This window comes from Ailuropoda melanoleuca, chromosome 15, assembly GCF_002007445.2.
Source record: "Ailuropoda melanoleuca isolate Jingjing chromosome 15, ASM200744v2, whole genome shotgun sequence".
Classification (NCBI taxonomy): Eukaryota; Metazoa; Chordata; class Mammalia; order Carnivora; family Ursidae; genus Ailuropoda; species Ailuropoda melanoleuca.
The window spans coordinates 34,653,498-34,670,102 of record NC_048232.1 but is presented as its reverse complement, the minus strand read 5'-3'; the positions used below and the strand labels follow the sequence as shown (position 1 = coordinate 34,670,102).

The 16,605-nt window shown below is 49.0% G+C and overlaps 1 protein-coding gene across 1 annotated transcript; it reads left to right on the top strand.

Moving 5' to 3' along the window:
• The first annotated feature begins 5,148 nt into the window (after positions 1-5,148).
• Positions 5,149-16,591, top strand: B4GALNT1 (beta-1,4-N-acetyl-galactosaminyltransferase 1). Its single transcript, XM_034644229.1, has 12 exons — positions 5,149-5,206; positions 9,956-10,177; positions 10,775-10,993; positions 11,528-11,692; positions 11,805-11,911; positions 12,385-12,425; positions 12,563-12,743; positions 13,737-13,835; positions 13,973-14,163; positions 14,596-14,736; positions 15,011-15,251; positions 15,842-16,591. The coding sequence occupies exons 3-12, from the start codon at positions 10,776-10,778 to the stop codon at positions 16,057-16,059; spliced, it is 1,602 nt and encodes a 533-aa protein (XP_034500120.1). The 5' UTR covers positions 5,149-5,206; positions 9,956-10,177; position 10,775; the 3' UTR covers positions 16,060-16,591.
• The last annotated feature ends 14 nt before the right edge of the window (positions 16,592-16,605 follow it).

The following is a 16,605-nucleotide window of genomic DNA, read 5'->3' as shown; positions in this document are numbered from 1 at the left end:
TTATAAGAGTCATAAAAAGGTTCATCAGGTTTTTGTGTGCAGGCCTGAATTTTGTTCCAATCCGTGGCCTTAGGAAACACGATCGCAATTGCTCGCTGGAGGTTTTCAGCTAGTGTTCCAGCATTTTGAGCAAATTTAGGGACCTGTTCCTCTACATCCTGTTCAGGATGTTCCCATGGGGCAAGTTTCTTCCAGTGTTTGGCCTGGCCCTCACCAACAAGCACGTGGACTGATATAAATCTGAGAAACCAGGTTAGTAAGTCTGAATAACTATGTCGAATTCTTCAGCAAACCTACGGGGTGGGGGGTCCTCAGTCACTTTAAGAAACTCCTTAACTATGGCTCGCAGTTCAACCCTAGTCCAGGGAACATAGAAATTGGGGGTTTATTTGGAGCCTCAGAAGAATTCACTTTAAAGGGACAGATTCTGATAAGTTCAGAGGAACAGGAAGGGAAAGAGGTTCAGGGAAGAGAAGTTTGGTGAAAGAATTGAATGGGGAGGAATTTAGGGGAGGAGCCGGTGGTGTCGAAGGGAAAGTGGGTGACAGCACCTGCAGGGAGGCCTGGGCACCCGGTGGCTGCATGGTGTTTGGAGATAAAGAAAATGGGGGCGGGGGGGGAAGACCTCAGAAGCCTTTTTGTCTTTCTCCAAGTGTGTGTTTGCCTCAGTTAATCTAGAAATTGTATTTTGCAGACAGGCAATTTTAGAGTCCTGATAACTTTTGGAAGCTTCAAAATACCAATCAAAACAGGTATCCCATTCAGTTTTGACCATTTTATTTTTTTAAAAGATTTATTTATTTATTTGAGAGAGAGAGTGCACACAGGAGAGGGAGAAGCAGACTCCCCACTGAGCAGGGAGCCCGATGCAGGACTCGATCCCAGGACCCTGGGATCATGACCTGAGCAGAAGGCAGATGCTTATCCAACTGAGCCACCCGGGCGCCCCCAGTTTTGACCATTTTAGAGCCATGACTGTCCAATTCTGTTTTGAGAAAAGTAAGTTTAGGGAGATAGAAAGTTCCCCATAATGGGCATTGATGTTCCTTAATTACTTTTAGTTAAATTGGTCCATTTAGTTAGCAATGTACATGAGGAAACACTAGGGTTTCTTCGTTGGGTTTTTTTTTTTTTTTTTTGGTTTTTTGGTTTTGTTTTTTTTTTTAAGTAATCTCTATGCCATCGTGGGGCTCCAACTCATGACCCTGAGATCAAGAGTCACATGCTCTTTGACTGAGCCAGCCAGGAACCCCAAAACACCAGTTTTTAAACATAAAAACAGCCAGAGGCCCAGAAAGGGGGGGTGCCCTCAAAACATTTTGATGACTGGGATCTTTCATTTCTTAGAGGTTCTTCTGTAGAACAAAAAGAAAAATTCCTAGATAGCACGGTTCCAATAGGAACAGTCTGGTTCCAAAAGGGAGAAAAGACAAAGCCTTAAAACAGATCCTGAATAAAGCCTGGAGAGATCAAAACACAAAAAGAGCAGAGCTTGAGATGGAGGCGAGACCCACCCTCAAACTCCAGGATGGGCAAGAAAGCAGAGAGCTCATTTAGCTCTGGGGGCACCTCTTTGCTCACCAGCCTCGGAGTTCTTGACGGCCTTCTCTGGATCCCACTTCTGGTCACCAAGTAATGTTGACCTTAAAAATAAAACAGTTATTTTACCAGTGAAAATGGGTTTATTCAGGAATAGCAGAGAATTGCAATTTGGGACAAGCAGACTATGGCAAAAACCATAAGCTCGTCCAGCAAACAAAGGAGAGGAAAGTTACTTTATGGAAAAGAAGGAGGGAGTTTATAAGTAGACAGATTTTATAAGGTCACTTCCCATCACAGGACTGAGTGAACTCAAGTGAAAATTGTCCCTTTCCTCCAGATAAAATGACAGATAATATACTCCAAATATAAATTTAAAAAAGGACCCATGATCAAAACCAAAACCGAAACCAAAAGAAGCATCTCCTTGAACTGGAAATGGAGATATGAGGGCTGCGGGCTGACACCACAGGAGAAAGAAATAGTCACCCAGGAACCAGCTCTTTGGAGAAGTCACTGGATGTTCTGCTGTATGACAGGTGGTTATCAGAGGTTGTGACCCTGGCTGGGCTCTGACTTAGGCTGGCCAGCTCTCTAGGCTACCATGCCGAATTCGACGAGGTCTGCGGTCGGCTGGGGACAGGATCAGCAACATCCCCCCGGATCAGATCCCTGGTGTTCAACAGGAACCCTCATTCTGGACTGGGGAGACAGTCACAGGGCTGCTCAATATGGGGAGATACAGCAGGGAGAGAGGAAAACTTATAACTCCAGCCTAGACTGGCACGTGGAGCAGCGTTCCAGCCCTGTTGTGCTGTTATCAGCGCCTGCAGCAGGAGCTGGAGGGCTAAAAACTACATTGCTCTGAATTCCTTGCAGTTAGGGTTCTTTTATCAATCAAATGCATGCCTAGGAAACATGAATTGAGATAGGCCTTAAATTGGGAGAGAGGGGATGACCCCAAATGGCAGGTGTCCACTTTGTGGGGTGTAAGTTGTAGAAGAAGCCGAGGGGCTCTCCAGTTCGTAGCTTCCTGTTTTCGGAAGTTTGTTGCGGCTGTGACCTCAGTTTTGCTGATAGAAAAAGAGTTGTAGGATTCCAGAGGCTGGGAGGTGTTCCTAAAAGTTCTGCCTAAGGCAGTGTTTTCAATTGAGTTTCTGTTGGCATCTAGGGAAGGGCAAGTGTTTGTTACACAGACTTGTTCTATTCACTGTAGGACATTTAGCTTAGCTAACCCCTGCCCACCAATTGCCAGCAGCCTCACCAGTCACTGAGACCACCAAAAATGCCTCCACAGGGGCGCCTGGGGGGCCCAGTCGGTGAAGCTTCTGCCCTTGGCTCAGGTCATGATCCCAGGGTTCTGGTATCGAGCTCCATGTTGGGGCTCTCTGCTCAGCGGGGAGCCTTCTTCTCCCTCTCCCTCTGCCTGCCGCTCCCCCACTTGTGCTCTCTCTCTCTCTGCCAAATAAATAAATAAAATCTTTTTAAAATGCCCCCACATATTTCCAAAAGCTATTACCCATACAAAAACCAACGCCCAAAACCATATTGTATGCCACATTATACTCAGCGAGAACCCCCTAGAGTATTGCCTGTCATCTACAATGAATCCTAACCAAGACACACGCATGAGAAAGAAACTCTCAAAAAGACACACTAGCAAACTAAAACTTCCAAGCAAGCTCATCCTGAGAATTAACACCATAACAGGTAGTCAACAAGTTCAGTAAACAAGAGAATTCGCTCTAGAATAAATGGAAATAATAGAACCACCCCCCAAATTTTTTAAATACATATATTTAATATCCTCAAAGATAAGGAAACTAAAGAGACATGAAAAATAAATGCAGTAAGCACTCCTTGACTGGAATTATTTTAAAAGCTATAAAGGACGTCATTGAGACAACTGGAGAAATTTTGCTATGGACTGTGTATTAGACAATGGTTTGTGTCAATGATAAGTATCCTGAGTTCAATAATCATATTGTTTATTTAGAAGAATACCTTTTGTTTCAGGAGATAGATACTTAAGTATTTAGGAGTAGAAAGTCACAATGTCTGCAATTAATTCAAATGGTTCAGCAAAAAGAATGTGTGCGTGTGTGTGTGTGCGCGTGCATGTGTGCACACTTGGAGAAAGAAAGAGAGATAAAATCAGTATTCAGCCGAGGCTAAATATCACCATCAAGGAAGGAAATGCTGAGAAAGAAGAACTAGTATAAGTCCTGTTAGAAATTCTAAATTATGATTATTTCATTATTTAATTTTTTACTTGTCAATTTTTATAAACGTGGCAGTAATGCACTGAAACAATTTCTCAGACTATAACTGAATTACTGAATAGAAGCTCACTTTCCACTAAAGTAGTGGAGAAGCAAGACTTTTTCTTTTTAGATTTTTACTTTGAAATAATATCAAACCTCGAAACATGGAAAATACATACAGTGTTCCCACATATCTTTTATCCAGCCTCACCAATTCTTGACATTTTGTCATATCTGTTTTATCATTCTCTCTCTCTCCCTCCCTCTCTCTCTCTCTATGAATATGTGTGTGTGTGTGTATATGTATATACATGTATATTCATGTATAATATGCTATATAGGATGCACGCTTCAGATAAAGAGCGTTATGAATAGTTATTAAATGAATGAAATACAATTATATATTATGTATACCACATGTACCCATATATATACAACACATATACGTTGCATCATTTATTTTCCAAGCAACTTGAAAGTAAATGGCACACACCCTCCCACTTTATCCCGTAACGCTTCAGCGTACATGTTCTAAGAACAAGGATATTTACTTAGGGAACCAGTTATCACCGTCAGGATATTTAATGTTTACCATTTATCTTTTCTTTCCATTTATCTTTTTTTTTAAAGATTTTATTTATTTATTTGACAGAGATAGAGACAGCCAGCGAGAGAGGGAACACAAGCAGGGGGAGTGGGAGAGGAAGAAGCAGGCTCACAGCAGAGGAGCCTGATGTGGGGCTCGATCCCATAACGCCGGGATCACGCCCTGAGCTGAAGGCAGACGCTTAACCGCTGTGCCACCCAGGCGCCCCTCCATTTATCTTTTAATGAAGATCAAACTTGAAGCTACCATCCATAATCCAATTGGACCAGGTGTCCCCAAAATATCTGTTATGTTTCCCCTCAAGGACAGGATGCAATCTGGGACCACATGTTGCTTTTGGCTGCTGCTTTGGTCTCATCTTACCTGGAACAGTTCTTCAGCTGTCCTTTATTTCTCATGACATTGACATAAAAAAAAAAAAAATACTGGCTGGTTTCCTTCATGTATCTAAAATACTTGAGGGGGTGCCTGGGTGGCACAGCAGTTAAGCGTTTGCCTTCGGCTCAGGGCATGTTCCCAGCGTTCTGGGATCGAGCCCCACATCAGGCTCCTCTGCTGTGAGCCTGCTTCTTCCTCTCCCACTTCCCCTTGCTTGTGTTCCCTCTCTCGCTGGCTGTCTCTCTCTGTCAAATAAATAAATAAAATCTTTTAAATAAACAAACAAACAAATAAATAAATAAATAAATAAATAAATAAATAAATAAAATACTTGGGGTTTGTGTGTTTGCTCATACTTAGGACCGAGTTCTGCATCCCGGCCAGAAAACTGCAGAGATGATGCCGTGTCTTTCTCCAGGTAACCTGTCCGCACCACAGAGTACCGTTCCGCCCCTCATCGGTAATGGTAAACTCCACCCACCTTTAGCATCACACTCCTTGATGATTCTTGCCCAATCCAATTTTCACTACAATAGTTGCAAAATTATTATTTTCCACTCCATCCTTCTCTTCAGATGTATCAGTTGGCATTTTCCCTCCTCCTACATTTATTTATTTATTTATTTATTTATTTAATCAATGTGGATCGTGGATTTCTATTTTTTCACTGGTGCATCATTCATCCCTATCCTTAATTATTTTAGTGCTCAGACTTTCCCAGATTCATCCGGTGGAAGCCCCTTCAAGCTGGCTCCTATGTATGTCCTTTGAAAATGCTCCTTTGTTTTTTGGGGTTTTTGTGTACTTCATGGCTTTCTGACATTGCGTGTTCATCTTTAATGTTTCCTGCCTCAAGCCTGGGATAGAACTGGGAATGCATCCAAAAGGGTATTAGAAGACCTGGGTCTTTTGTTGATTGTTACTGGGGTGTGTTTACTTCTAGGCACGTTTGTGTACATAGCTCGGTCATTTCCAGTCATTACTCCTTGTAATGTTGACACACTTATTAAGACACCCTTCCTTTTTAAAAGTATCCAATTAAGCAACAACTCCTGGACTTGAACATTTGATCGTTGGTGATAGTGGTAGATTTAAAAAGGTCACGAACTCTTTACAGCCACATTCAGCAAGAAGGGGAGTTTAGGGACTTGTTGAATTTGAGAGAGCCAGATGATTTGCTCTGACAAATGAATAACTAAATATATATTATAAAGTATATATATTTATATTTATAATCACAATATAATTATATTATAAGATATTATAAATATATAATTTTATATTTATATATGTATTATATATGTGTGTATTATCTATATCTATATAATATAGATGGAGAGAGAGAGAGAATGCTGTGTGAATTACAAGCAAGGCAGACCTGGCAGCTTCCACTCTTACCCATTGGCTGCCCTGAGATTGCCCTGTCCCAGGTTAGCTTATCTGGAGGATAAAAGACCACATGAAGCAAGAGGTTCGACCAAGAGCCAGTACCAACCTCCCATCGGGAGTGATGGCAACTTGTGCTATTCAGCGCCAGCTGAGCTGCCAGATGGCTGCAGCTATATGAGGAACCCAAGGTGACTATCAGAAAAACTACCCAACTGCAACTTTGTGTGATGCTTAAAGAAAATCCTCTTTTTTTAGAGTAGGGGAGGGGCAGAGGGAAAGGAAGAAAGAGAATCTCGAGCAGTCTCCACACCCAGGCCCAGTACGGAACCTAATGCAGGGCTCTATCTCACAGCCCTGAGATCATGACCTGAGCCAAACTCAAGAGTCAGACACTTAACCAACTGAGCCACCCAGGTACCCCGAAGAAAATCCTGTCTGAATATTTCCAAAAGCAGACTACAATTGTTGTTCTCACATGTTTTTAAACTTTGTATTCATGTATAATATACATACAGAAAAGTATACAGATCATTAGTACGCAGCTCAGCGTATTTTCGCAAACTAAACACATTTGTATAATCAGCACTCAGACATAGAAACAGAACTATAATACCAGGACCCAGATTACCTTTGGCCCCTTCTAGATACTATTCTCCCCCCTTCGGAGATAATTAGGATCCTTACTACAAATATCATACGTTAGTTTTGCCTGTATTTAATAAGTGGTTATCATACTATTTAATAAATAGTATCATACAGAATATAATCTGTGTTTGGCTTTTTCTTTCAACATTATTAGTTATTGCGTATGGTCCGTAGACCATTTACTCTCAGTGCTATACAATATTCTATATTAGTTATTGATTGCAATGTAATACATTACCACAAATTCAGGAACTTGAAGCAGTAAACATGTATTCTATCAGAATGATTAGAGAATTAGCATATCACCAATAAAATTCTGCAAACAGTTCTCTTAAAATATTTATGGGTCTCCTATGAATCTTACTGAAGTTAACCATTAATTAAATGAAAGCCATAGCCACAAATATTACTGATATAAGCCCTTATCTACTGTGGGCTTCTGCATAGACTGCTGACAGACAACGCTTTCTTAGAGCTCCTATTGTCAGACTGAACCCACTCGCTAAGGACCTGCCTTAGATCTTTCTTAACAAAGGATTTGTATTCACATCCTTGGCATCATTTTCAGATCCTGTTTTCTTGAGGGTTCCCTACATATGATCTTTGCCTGAAAGCCTTTTTTGGATCTTAGGATCATTGGTCCTTAGAGAGGCTACGCATCGTCAAAGCCAGCAACCCCCAGCTCTTTCCTGTCCAATGTGCCTTCCATTAGCTTATCGCTTGCTTTTCATTTTTACTCTAAGCAGCAAGAAGAAACCAGATGGCACCTTCAACATTCTGCTTGGAAACCTTACTCAGTGAGACCCTCAGTTCATTTGGTGAAGTTTCTACCTCCCACCCCACCGCAGGTGCCAGGATTGCCAAACATAGCAAGACCTCCTTTCCTTCAGTTCCCTTACTTTCCCCGCTTCCCTGAAACTACAACATCCTTAAAGGCCATCCGGCTTCTAACAAGCTCTTCAGTATTTCTTGATCTTCACTGACACTCCTCACGTTCCCTCCTGCTTCTGCCAAGACCCAGTTCCAAAGCCATTCCCACATTTTTAGGTCTCTGTTACAGCAGCACGTCCTTTCCAGGCTTTGGCCAAGCCCAGAAGCTAAAACCCACACATGGGAGCCAATTGTATATGCTGTTCTGAATCTGCTTTCCTTTGCTTCGCAACTTCGGAAATCATTCAGTATCAGTAGATGTAGTTTAACCCAGTACCCCACAGTCTGACGGAGCCATATCTTTAAAATTTTAAATGATTACTATTTGCAATTTATATGATTAACATTTTAAATGTTAATAGATTTGCCCATTGCTCTCCTAAATTGTATCAACTTACACTCACAACAGTGTATCCAGGGGCTGTTTCTCCACATACTTGACTATACAATGTGTTAGCAAACTGCTTGACCTTCACTAATTTGGTAATCAAAAAACATTTCAGGGGGCGGGGGGGGGGGGGGGGGGGGGGGGGGGGGGGGGGGGATAGGTGAAATAGGTGAAAAGGATTAAGAGGTATATAAACTTCCAGTAATAAATAACTCAGGGGGATAAAAAGTACAACATAGGGAATACAGTCAATAATATTGCAATAATTTTGTTTTAAAATTTTCACTTTGGGGGCACCTGGGTGGCTCAGTTGTTGAAGCGTCTGCCTTTGGCTCAGGTCATGACCCCAAAGTGCTGGGATTGAGCCCCTCATCGCATTGGACTCCCTGCTCAGCAGGGAGTCTGCTTCTCCCTCTCCCTTTGGCCCTCCCCTGCCTGTGCTCTCTCCCTCTCTCTCAAATAAATAAATAAAATCTTTTAAAAAGTAAAAAATCAAAATAAAAAATTTCACTGTTGCTCTAATTTGCATTTAATTTATTATGAATAAGGTCAGGTATACTTGCATATTTAAAAGCTATTTTCATTTTTTCCGTCCACTGCCTGAACATGATTTTTGTCCATTTGGGGGTAGTTGAACATTTTTTCTTATTGATGTTTTAGAGCTCTTGAGGAAAATAGACCTTTATCTGTCTTACATGTTAGAAAGATTCTTTTCAGTTTATCGTTTATCTCTTAAGTTTATTTACAGAAATTCCTTCACTCGTGGTTTTTATATAGGCAAGTTTATTACTATTCCCTTTATATCTTGCTTAGAGATCTCTTCCCCCACTCCAAGACACTAAAAAAGCAAAACAAAACAGAAAAACTCCATGATTTCCTTTACTACTTCTCTGGTTTTGTTTTTAATATTAAAATATTTGATAGATCTGGAATTTATTTTGGTGTAAAGAGAGTGAGAATCCCATTTTCCCCTCATTTGATTACTCAATTCTTTGCATACAATTCATTCAACTATCTATCCTCCCCACCCCACCCCCGCCGCGTTCTCATTACGTTCCACATTTCTTATTGTGTCTTGTTTTCCCTATTCGATTTTGATACGTTTATATTAGAACCATGGAACCACAGGACTTTGGGTAGTGTCCTGAATCCTGCCGTAGGGAAGGGAGTCTGTGGGTCTAAGGCTTGCACGCAGAATTAAGCAGGCCTTTGGATTACTTCTCGAGGGTTTGTTAGATGATTGGGGTGGGGGTGCCGCGGGGAAGGCGAGGATGGGAGGGAGGGTGTGAACCTGTCTTTGCTAGCCAAGCAAAATCTTTATCTTCCAAGATCTAATCTGGTTTCTTTTATCTCACCCTAACTACCCAAACCTTCCTTGGAATGGGGTTATAGGGCGCCCCCGCCCCATCGCTTCCCAAAGCGCTTATTTCCTATCCTTGTGTACAGCCTCGATGAGAGGGAGGCTCCGTATGACTAGGGAATAGAATGGGGCTGGGGCAGGCCCTTGAGACGCCAGGTTTGCAGGCGAAGGGCTGGGAGGGTCGGGTGAAGGACCTTCTCGAGGCGCCCCCGCAATGTCCTCTGCGCCCACCAGAAGGCGCCCGGGCGCTTGCATTCCCCGCGCGTAGCTGGAGCCTCCGCAGCAACGAGCCCGGGAGCCGAGCCGCGCGGCGCCGCGATCTGAACAACCGGGCGGCGGCCTGAGCCCTCGCCTCCCGGCAAGTGGGACACGGTGCCAGGGAGCCCCGGCTTTGTTTCTGGGGCTGGGATGCACGGTTTCTCAACTCTGTTCTCCACCCCCCCACCCCCCTGCAGGAAACGCCCAGAACCACCCGGCGCCGCGGTCTACAAAGCCCGGAGCGTCCGAAGGCGGGAGGGGTTGGGCGAGCCCGGGAGGCAGGAGGATCCCCACTACACAGGCTCACGCCCGGCTCCCGGATCAGGCCGCCTCCACCCCCATGAAGACCCCCAGGCCGGGGCTGAGAGCCTGGAGCAGCCCGGACGGAAATCTTGTGGCGGCCTTAGAGCGTTAGACAGGTCAGTGCCCCGCCGGGATGAGGGGCCGAGCTGAAAGCGGGAGGCGGAGCGCTCGCGGGTCCCCCCCGGTCCCCCGCACAGCTTCCCGAGGCCACTCGCGCGGTCACCTCCGCCGGAGCACGCAACAGCGCGGGCGTGATTCTGCATTTTTCATGACAGGCAAGGTGTGAAGCCGCCCTGTGCAGCCCACCGGGGGCCAGGTGATGCTCGGACCGAGGGGTGGGTTCACGCGGGCCGGGGGGGCGGCGGGATTGGGGAAGTACGCTGCCCTAAGAAAGCAGTGCACTCCTACTGATTCGCGGCCGCGAGGAAAGCACCGCATCCAGCGGTCTCTTGCATCAACATGCCGGGCCTCGGGCGTGAGAGGAAACCGAGATGCGGGAGAAGGAGAGAAGAAAGGAAGCCGGGAGACCCGAGGCCGGGGGAGTGAAGGGGGGAGGGCCGGGGGAACGATTCGCTGTGCAAATGCTAGCGCGCCTAGATGTGGAGAGCGTCCCGGGGAGCTGACGGGAGCCTCCAGAACCGCCCGGCTAGAGGGTCCCAGCCCACGCCTCCCCTCCGCACCTTTCTCACCCTCCCACCCCTACCGCCCACCAGGATGCGGCTGGGCCGCCGGGCCCTGTGTGTGCTGGTCCTGCTGCTCGCCTGCGCCTCGCTGGGGCTCCTGTACGTGAGCACTCGGGATGCGCCGGGCCTCCGGCCACCCCTTGCGCTGTGGGCGCCCCTGCAAGGCCCCCCCAGACCAGAACTGCCAGACCTTGCGCCCGAACCCCGCTATGCACACATCCCGGTCAGGATCAAGGAGCATGTGGTGGGGTGAGTGCCAGGAGTGGTGGGGGCAGAGGCACTCGCTGGGGGTGGCATGGGGAGCTTTTGTTTCCTGCCCTGCAGAGCTCTGATCTCCGGGTTCTCCTGACTAGTTGGGGGGTGGGGGGTAGGGGGGAACTTCTGAGTCTTGGGCTGGGGGGAAAAAAAAATCTGTCCTCCCTGAACCTTGTCATCGTGATGGGGAGGGGAGGGTGTTCAGGCAGAGGAGGGCCCTGGAAGACTTCCTGATGTCCTGATGATTCCACATAAAAGGAGAGTCCAGGTGGGGTCCTGAATGGTGGGTAGGCAATTCTGAAATTCTAGCAATTGGCCCTGTTCTATATCTCTGTAAAATCCAGATTTAGGGCTGAGTCATTCCATTGGTGGTCTCTCCTCCTGGGACTATTTGAGGAGCAATATCTAAGGGGACAGACATTGGGTGGGCAGGGTTGAAAGGCCAAGGTGTGGTGCACTGTGTAAATGTTTTGTGGGGTGAATGGAGTTGTATGGCTGGGCTCTGATGACCCTTCGTCCCCCCTCCAGGCTGCTCTCTGGGAACAACTGTAGTTGTGAGTCCAGTGGAGGGAGCTTTTACCTCCCATTCCAGAGGCAGGTCCGAGCCATTGATCTCACCAAGGCCTTTGACCCGGAGGAGCTGAGGGCTGCCTCTGCCTCCAGGGAGCAGGAGTTCCAGGCCTTCCTTTCAAGGTACCATCTTGAAAGGAGGGCGTGTCTTTGCAGTGGGAGGCCTGGAGGGAGGGTGTGACCGGAAGGAGCAAGCTCCTCTGCCCCTGATTCCTTCACTGTCCTCCACTGCCAGGAGCCAATCCGCTGCTGACCAGCTGCTCATAGCCCCTGCCAACTCCCCTCTTCAGTACCCCCTGCAGGGTGTGGAGGTCCAGCCCCTCCGGAGCATCTTGGTGCCAGGTGGGGAGAATGGGCCTAGGAGATGACCTAAGCCACTATGGGAGTGGTGGAGCTCAAGGTTGGGTGAGGAAGAAAGAAGGAAGATTGGAATGAGAATTGGGGAACTTCTGATGAAAGGGGGACTTGAGATCAGAAGGGGGCTCGTGAGGTGGGAGGTGAGGACAGAAGGGACTCTAGGGTTGTCAGGAATTGCAGAAGACTGCAACAGGAGAGGTTTGGGGGAAAGAATCTCTTCTTGGCTGACTGACCAAAGATTAAGTGGCTAGGTGGGGGACAGGCCATAAAGAGCTATTGCTTTGATGGGAAGGAGTAAAAAATCAGTTACTTTAGGCTGTGTCCCAACATGTGCCCTGCTGTGGCCTCAACAAAGAGGGATGGGTGAGAAGGTCCATGTTGTGTGGTGAAAGAGAGAAGAGAACGTGAAGAAGAGTTCAAGGCTGTCTGTGATTCTGACTCCCTCTCCTTCCTCCCAGGGCTGAGCCTGCAGGCAGCTGCTGGTCAGGAGCTTTACCAGGTAAGAGGAAACGAGGCTGGGAGGGCCAGGTGGGCACTGACGATGCTGGAGGGAGACCTGGCTGCCAAAGGAGGGACAGAGGAATCAGGGAGGCAAGAAGCCTAACCTTGTACTCTCCATCCAACCCCCTCTCCCAGGTGAACCTGACTGCCTCCTTGGGCACCTGGGACGTGGCAGGGGAAGTGACTGGAGTGACTCTCACTGGAGAGGGGCAGCCAGATCTCACCCTCGCCAGCCCAGGGCTGGACCAACTCAACCGGCAGCTTCAACTGGTCACTTACAGCAGCCGAAGCTACCAGGCAAACACAGCAGACACAGGTGTGAAGCCCAGGCAGAGGCAGGGGCAGGCAGGGTGAACAGAGAGCCCGGAAAGGCTGGAGTGGGCAGATGGCAGAGGGTGTGGGAGACACTCGGGCAATGGCCAGAGCTGCCCAGTCACACAATGGGCATTTCAGTGAGGCCAGTGGGACCAGGGAGGGAGAGAAGGGGCCTTTGTTCATCTGGGGCCAGAGTAGGCCAAAGGGAAACCCGAGCTTTGGGTGTGTCTCCCCTTCAGGCCAACTGTGGGGGCCCCAGGAAGTGACCTGCCCCAGGAGCCAGAAGACTCAAGCTCTATTCCCAACCCCCCACTTACTGGAGGGCGAGGGGCTTTATCTCCCAGAGGTCCCATTTCTCCTCTAGCAAAAGAGGCACGACACAAGCTCTCCTGCTTCTCTCCAAGGCTTGCTACACCAAACCCACTTTGGGGCCTTCAAGCTTGCTGTTCCCTCTCCCTAGAATGCTCTTCCTCCAGAGTTTTGCACAGCTGGCTCCTTCTTGTCATTTGGATCTCAGCTCAGATGTCTCCTCTTCACTATCACATTGCTTGTTTTATTTTCTATTCAATGCTTACCAGTATCTGAATTTTATTTACTTAGCCTGGAACCAGACTGACTAGGTTCCTATCTCAGTGTTGTTGCTTAAGAGTTGTGTCAATAGAGACAAGTTATTTAATTTCTCTCTGCCTTTTTCTGTAGTAGGAATCTACTTAATAGGGCTTGTGAAGATTACATGAGTTCCTATATTTAAGGTAACTGAAAAAGTACCTGCCACATAGTAAATGCTCAATAAATGTTAGCTTTTAATTAAATCTCTCTAAATTAAATATTTTCTTTTCTTTCCCCACCCATTAGAATGTTAGTGCCATGGCGGTAAAAACTCTGCATTCTTGTCCACCAGGGTCCAGAAAGAGTAGGCACGTAATTATTGATTTACTGAAAAGGGAATGTTATCCCAGTCTTAAGGACCAAGGCTTGTGTCCTTTCTTCCCAGTCCGGTTCTCCACGGAGGGACATGAGGCTGCCTTTACCATCCGCATAAGACACCCCCCCAACCCTCGGCTGTACCCATCTGGGTCTCTACCCCAGGGAGGTGAGGCTGGTGCCAGCGGGGACCTAAATCCAGGTCTGGTGGGGGGAAGTTGAAAGAGGGAGCCCCTGGGAGAAGACTCCTTCCTGCTCCTCACTTCCCACTCTCCTTCTCTGCACCTAACTACCCCTCACTCCCAGCCCAGTACAACATCAGCGCCCTGGTCACCATCGCTACTAAGACCTTCCTGCGTTACAATCGGCTACGGGCACTCATCGCCAGCATCCGCCGCTTCTACCCAACGGTCACCGTGGTCATCGCCGACGACAGCGACAAGCCAGAGAGCATTAGCGGCCCCCACATCGAGCACTATCTCATGCCTTTCGGCAAGGTGCGCAGCGGGCGAGGCTGAACCGCGCGCCAGAGGGCGCCGGAGAGAGGCGCGCCCTCCGTCTGAAGTCTCCGGAGTAGTGGTTCCAGGGCTATCTACCAGTAATTCCAGAATTACTGGGGTGCCTGTTAAGCATGGCAATTCCTGGAACGTCAGCTCCGTGGGAGCAGGAATCGTGCCTGTCTTATTCGCACTGCATTCTTAGAATGTGCTGAGCACCTAGGGAGCACTCAATAAATAGGTGATGAATGAATGAATGAATGAATGAGTGCACGCATAAGTTAAACGCTTTCTAACACCTTCTCCCAGAGCACTGACTCAGAACCGCTAGCAGTGGGAAACTCTGAGCCATTCGTGGGCACTGAAGGGAAGGGGGCAGAGGGGTTACGTCCTATTACTACAGCCTCACTAACCGTATATACCCTCCCCCAGGGCTGGTTCGCAGGCCGGAACCTGGCCGTATCCCAAGTAACCACCAAGTATGTCCTGTGGGTGGACGACGACTTCGTCTTCACGGCGCGGACGCGGCTGGAGAGGCTTGTGGACGTGCTGGAGCGGACGCCCCTGGACCTGGTAGGGGAGGACCTGCAGGATGCCGAGTGGGAGAAGGAGGGGCCAGCAGGCTGACGCATCGGCGGGGGAGACCTGGGCTAGAGCGGACGGCCCTGGGACGGACAGAGGACGACGCGGCCGGCCGGAGCCTGGGGACCGTCCGGTCCTGCAGGGGTGGAGCGGACGGGGACGGGGGCAGGGGAACCGCCCCGGGGAGGGGGAGCACAGATCTAGCCGCCACCCCCCTCCCCGGCAGTCCCCGTCCCGCCTGGAGCCATCCTCCCACTCCCCGCAGGTCGGCGGCGCGGTGCGGGAGATCTCCGGCTTCGCCACCACCTACCGGCAGCTGCTGAGCGTGGAGCCTGGCGCGCCAGGCCGCGGGAACTGCCTCCGGCAGAAGCGCGGCTTCCACCACGAGCTGGTCGGCTTTCCAGGCTGCGTGGTCACGGACGGCGTGGTCAACTTCTTCCTGGCGCGCACAGACAAGGTCCGCGAGGTCGGTTTCGACCCGCGCCTCAGCCGCGTGGCGCATCTGGGTGAGTGGCGCCCCCTCCCGGCCTGGCCCAGCAGGGACCCCGCGGGGCGCCGGGCGAGGCTCCAGGGGCACCAGCTACTACTACACCCACCCCGCGGAGCCAACGGCTGGCACCCGGGGCCCTTGGGGGCAGTTCTGCGAAGGTTTACCAAGATCTGCGCCCTGGCAAGAGACAGAGCTCCCACCCTCCCGGCCCGCACACCATTTAAACCTCCACGCCCAGCATAGCCCCTTGGGGCCACCTTTAACCTCCCCACCACTGTCACGGCCACCTTTACTCCATTCCCAGCCGCTTCCCCTGGTTCCCAACACACTCCTGGAGCAGCCCATGCAGCATCTATTGAACCTTTGGGGGTGTGCTGGGAAGAGGGTTGGGATACGTTATCAAAGCACCAGGAAAGTATGTTGACTCTATTTTACAGAAGAGTGAAATTAAAACCCCAAGGAATTAATTACTAGCCCAAGGCCCTCAGAAACGGGGCCCTTGCCTGTGCAACCTCCGTACCCCAGATCTCAGTTCTCCCTGAAGGGTTGGCCTTCTACACCCTTCAGACCCTTCATTGCGTACTCCCTTCCCTCCCCCCACCCCAGAATTCTTCCTGGATGGGCTTGGTTCCCTTCGAGTGGGCTCCTGCTCAGACGTCGTTGTGGATCACGCATCTAAGTTGAAGCTGCCTTGGACATCAAGGGATGTGGGGACAGAGACTTATGCCCGCTACCGTTACCCAGGATCACTGGATGAAAGTCAGGTGGCCAAACACCGCCTACTCTTCTTCAAACACCGGCTGCAGTGCATGACCTCAGAATGATGGACATTCGGGGCCTTCAAACTGTCAGGCTGGGCCTGCCTCCTTGTCCCTGCCAGGAATTTCTAGAAAACTCCAGGAATCTCTAGCAAACCCTACCACCCAGTGACCACTCCACTGACTGTCTCTGATCCCCTTCAGAATCTGATTCCCAAATAGGGGCTTGTCCTGGTGACACTCCTCCTTTCTGTGAGTGCCCAGGGACTTGATGGGGCCATAACTCATCCCACAGCCAGTGCCAAGTCCTCCCCCACCCCCTTCTCATGGGGCAGGAAGTGGGGGGGGGTCACTTTCCAAATGCCAAAGAGCCCATGGGGACTCTAAGAACCTGAAGTGGAAATACCCTCCTCTCATCTCCTTGGGACTGAGGGGGTGGGGAAGCCCCCAATGTGTATTCCCAGGGTTGTGCCCCTCTCCCCCATCTCTGGATCCAGGACTCTGTGCATGGGCTCCAGCCCCACCCCCCATGGAGAGAACTGGTGACTCTGGAGCTGGGGTGAGGGCTGGTGAACACACAAGTGAAAGCCATTTTTAATTGTGTCTGCAATG

What these genes read in the sequence shown, in the direction of transcription:
- B4GALNT1 (XM_034644229.1), top strand. Translation starts at nt 10,776, where the DNA reads ATGCGGCTGGGCCGCCGGGCCCTGTGTGTGCTGGTCCTGCTGCTCGCC. An exon ending in TGGGTCTCTACCCCAGGGAG is followed by an intron (nt 13,836 to 13,972) that starts GTGAGGCTGGTG and finishes CCTCACTCCCAG; the next exon opens with CCCAGTACAACATCAGCGCC. An exon ending in ATCTCATGCCTTTCGGCAAG is followed by an intron (nt 14,164 to 14,595) that starts GTGCGCAGCGGG and finishes ACCCTCCCCCAG; the next exon opens with GGCTGGTTCGCAGGCCGGAA.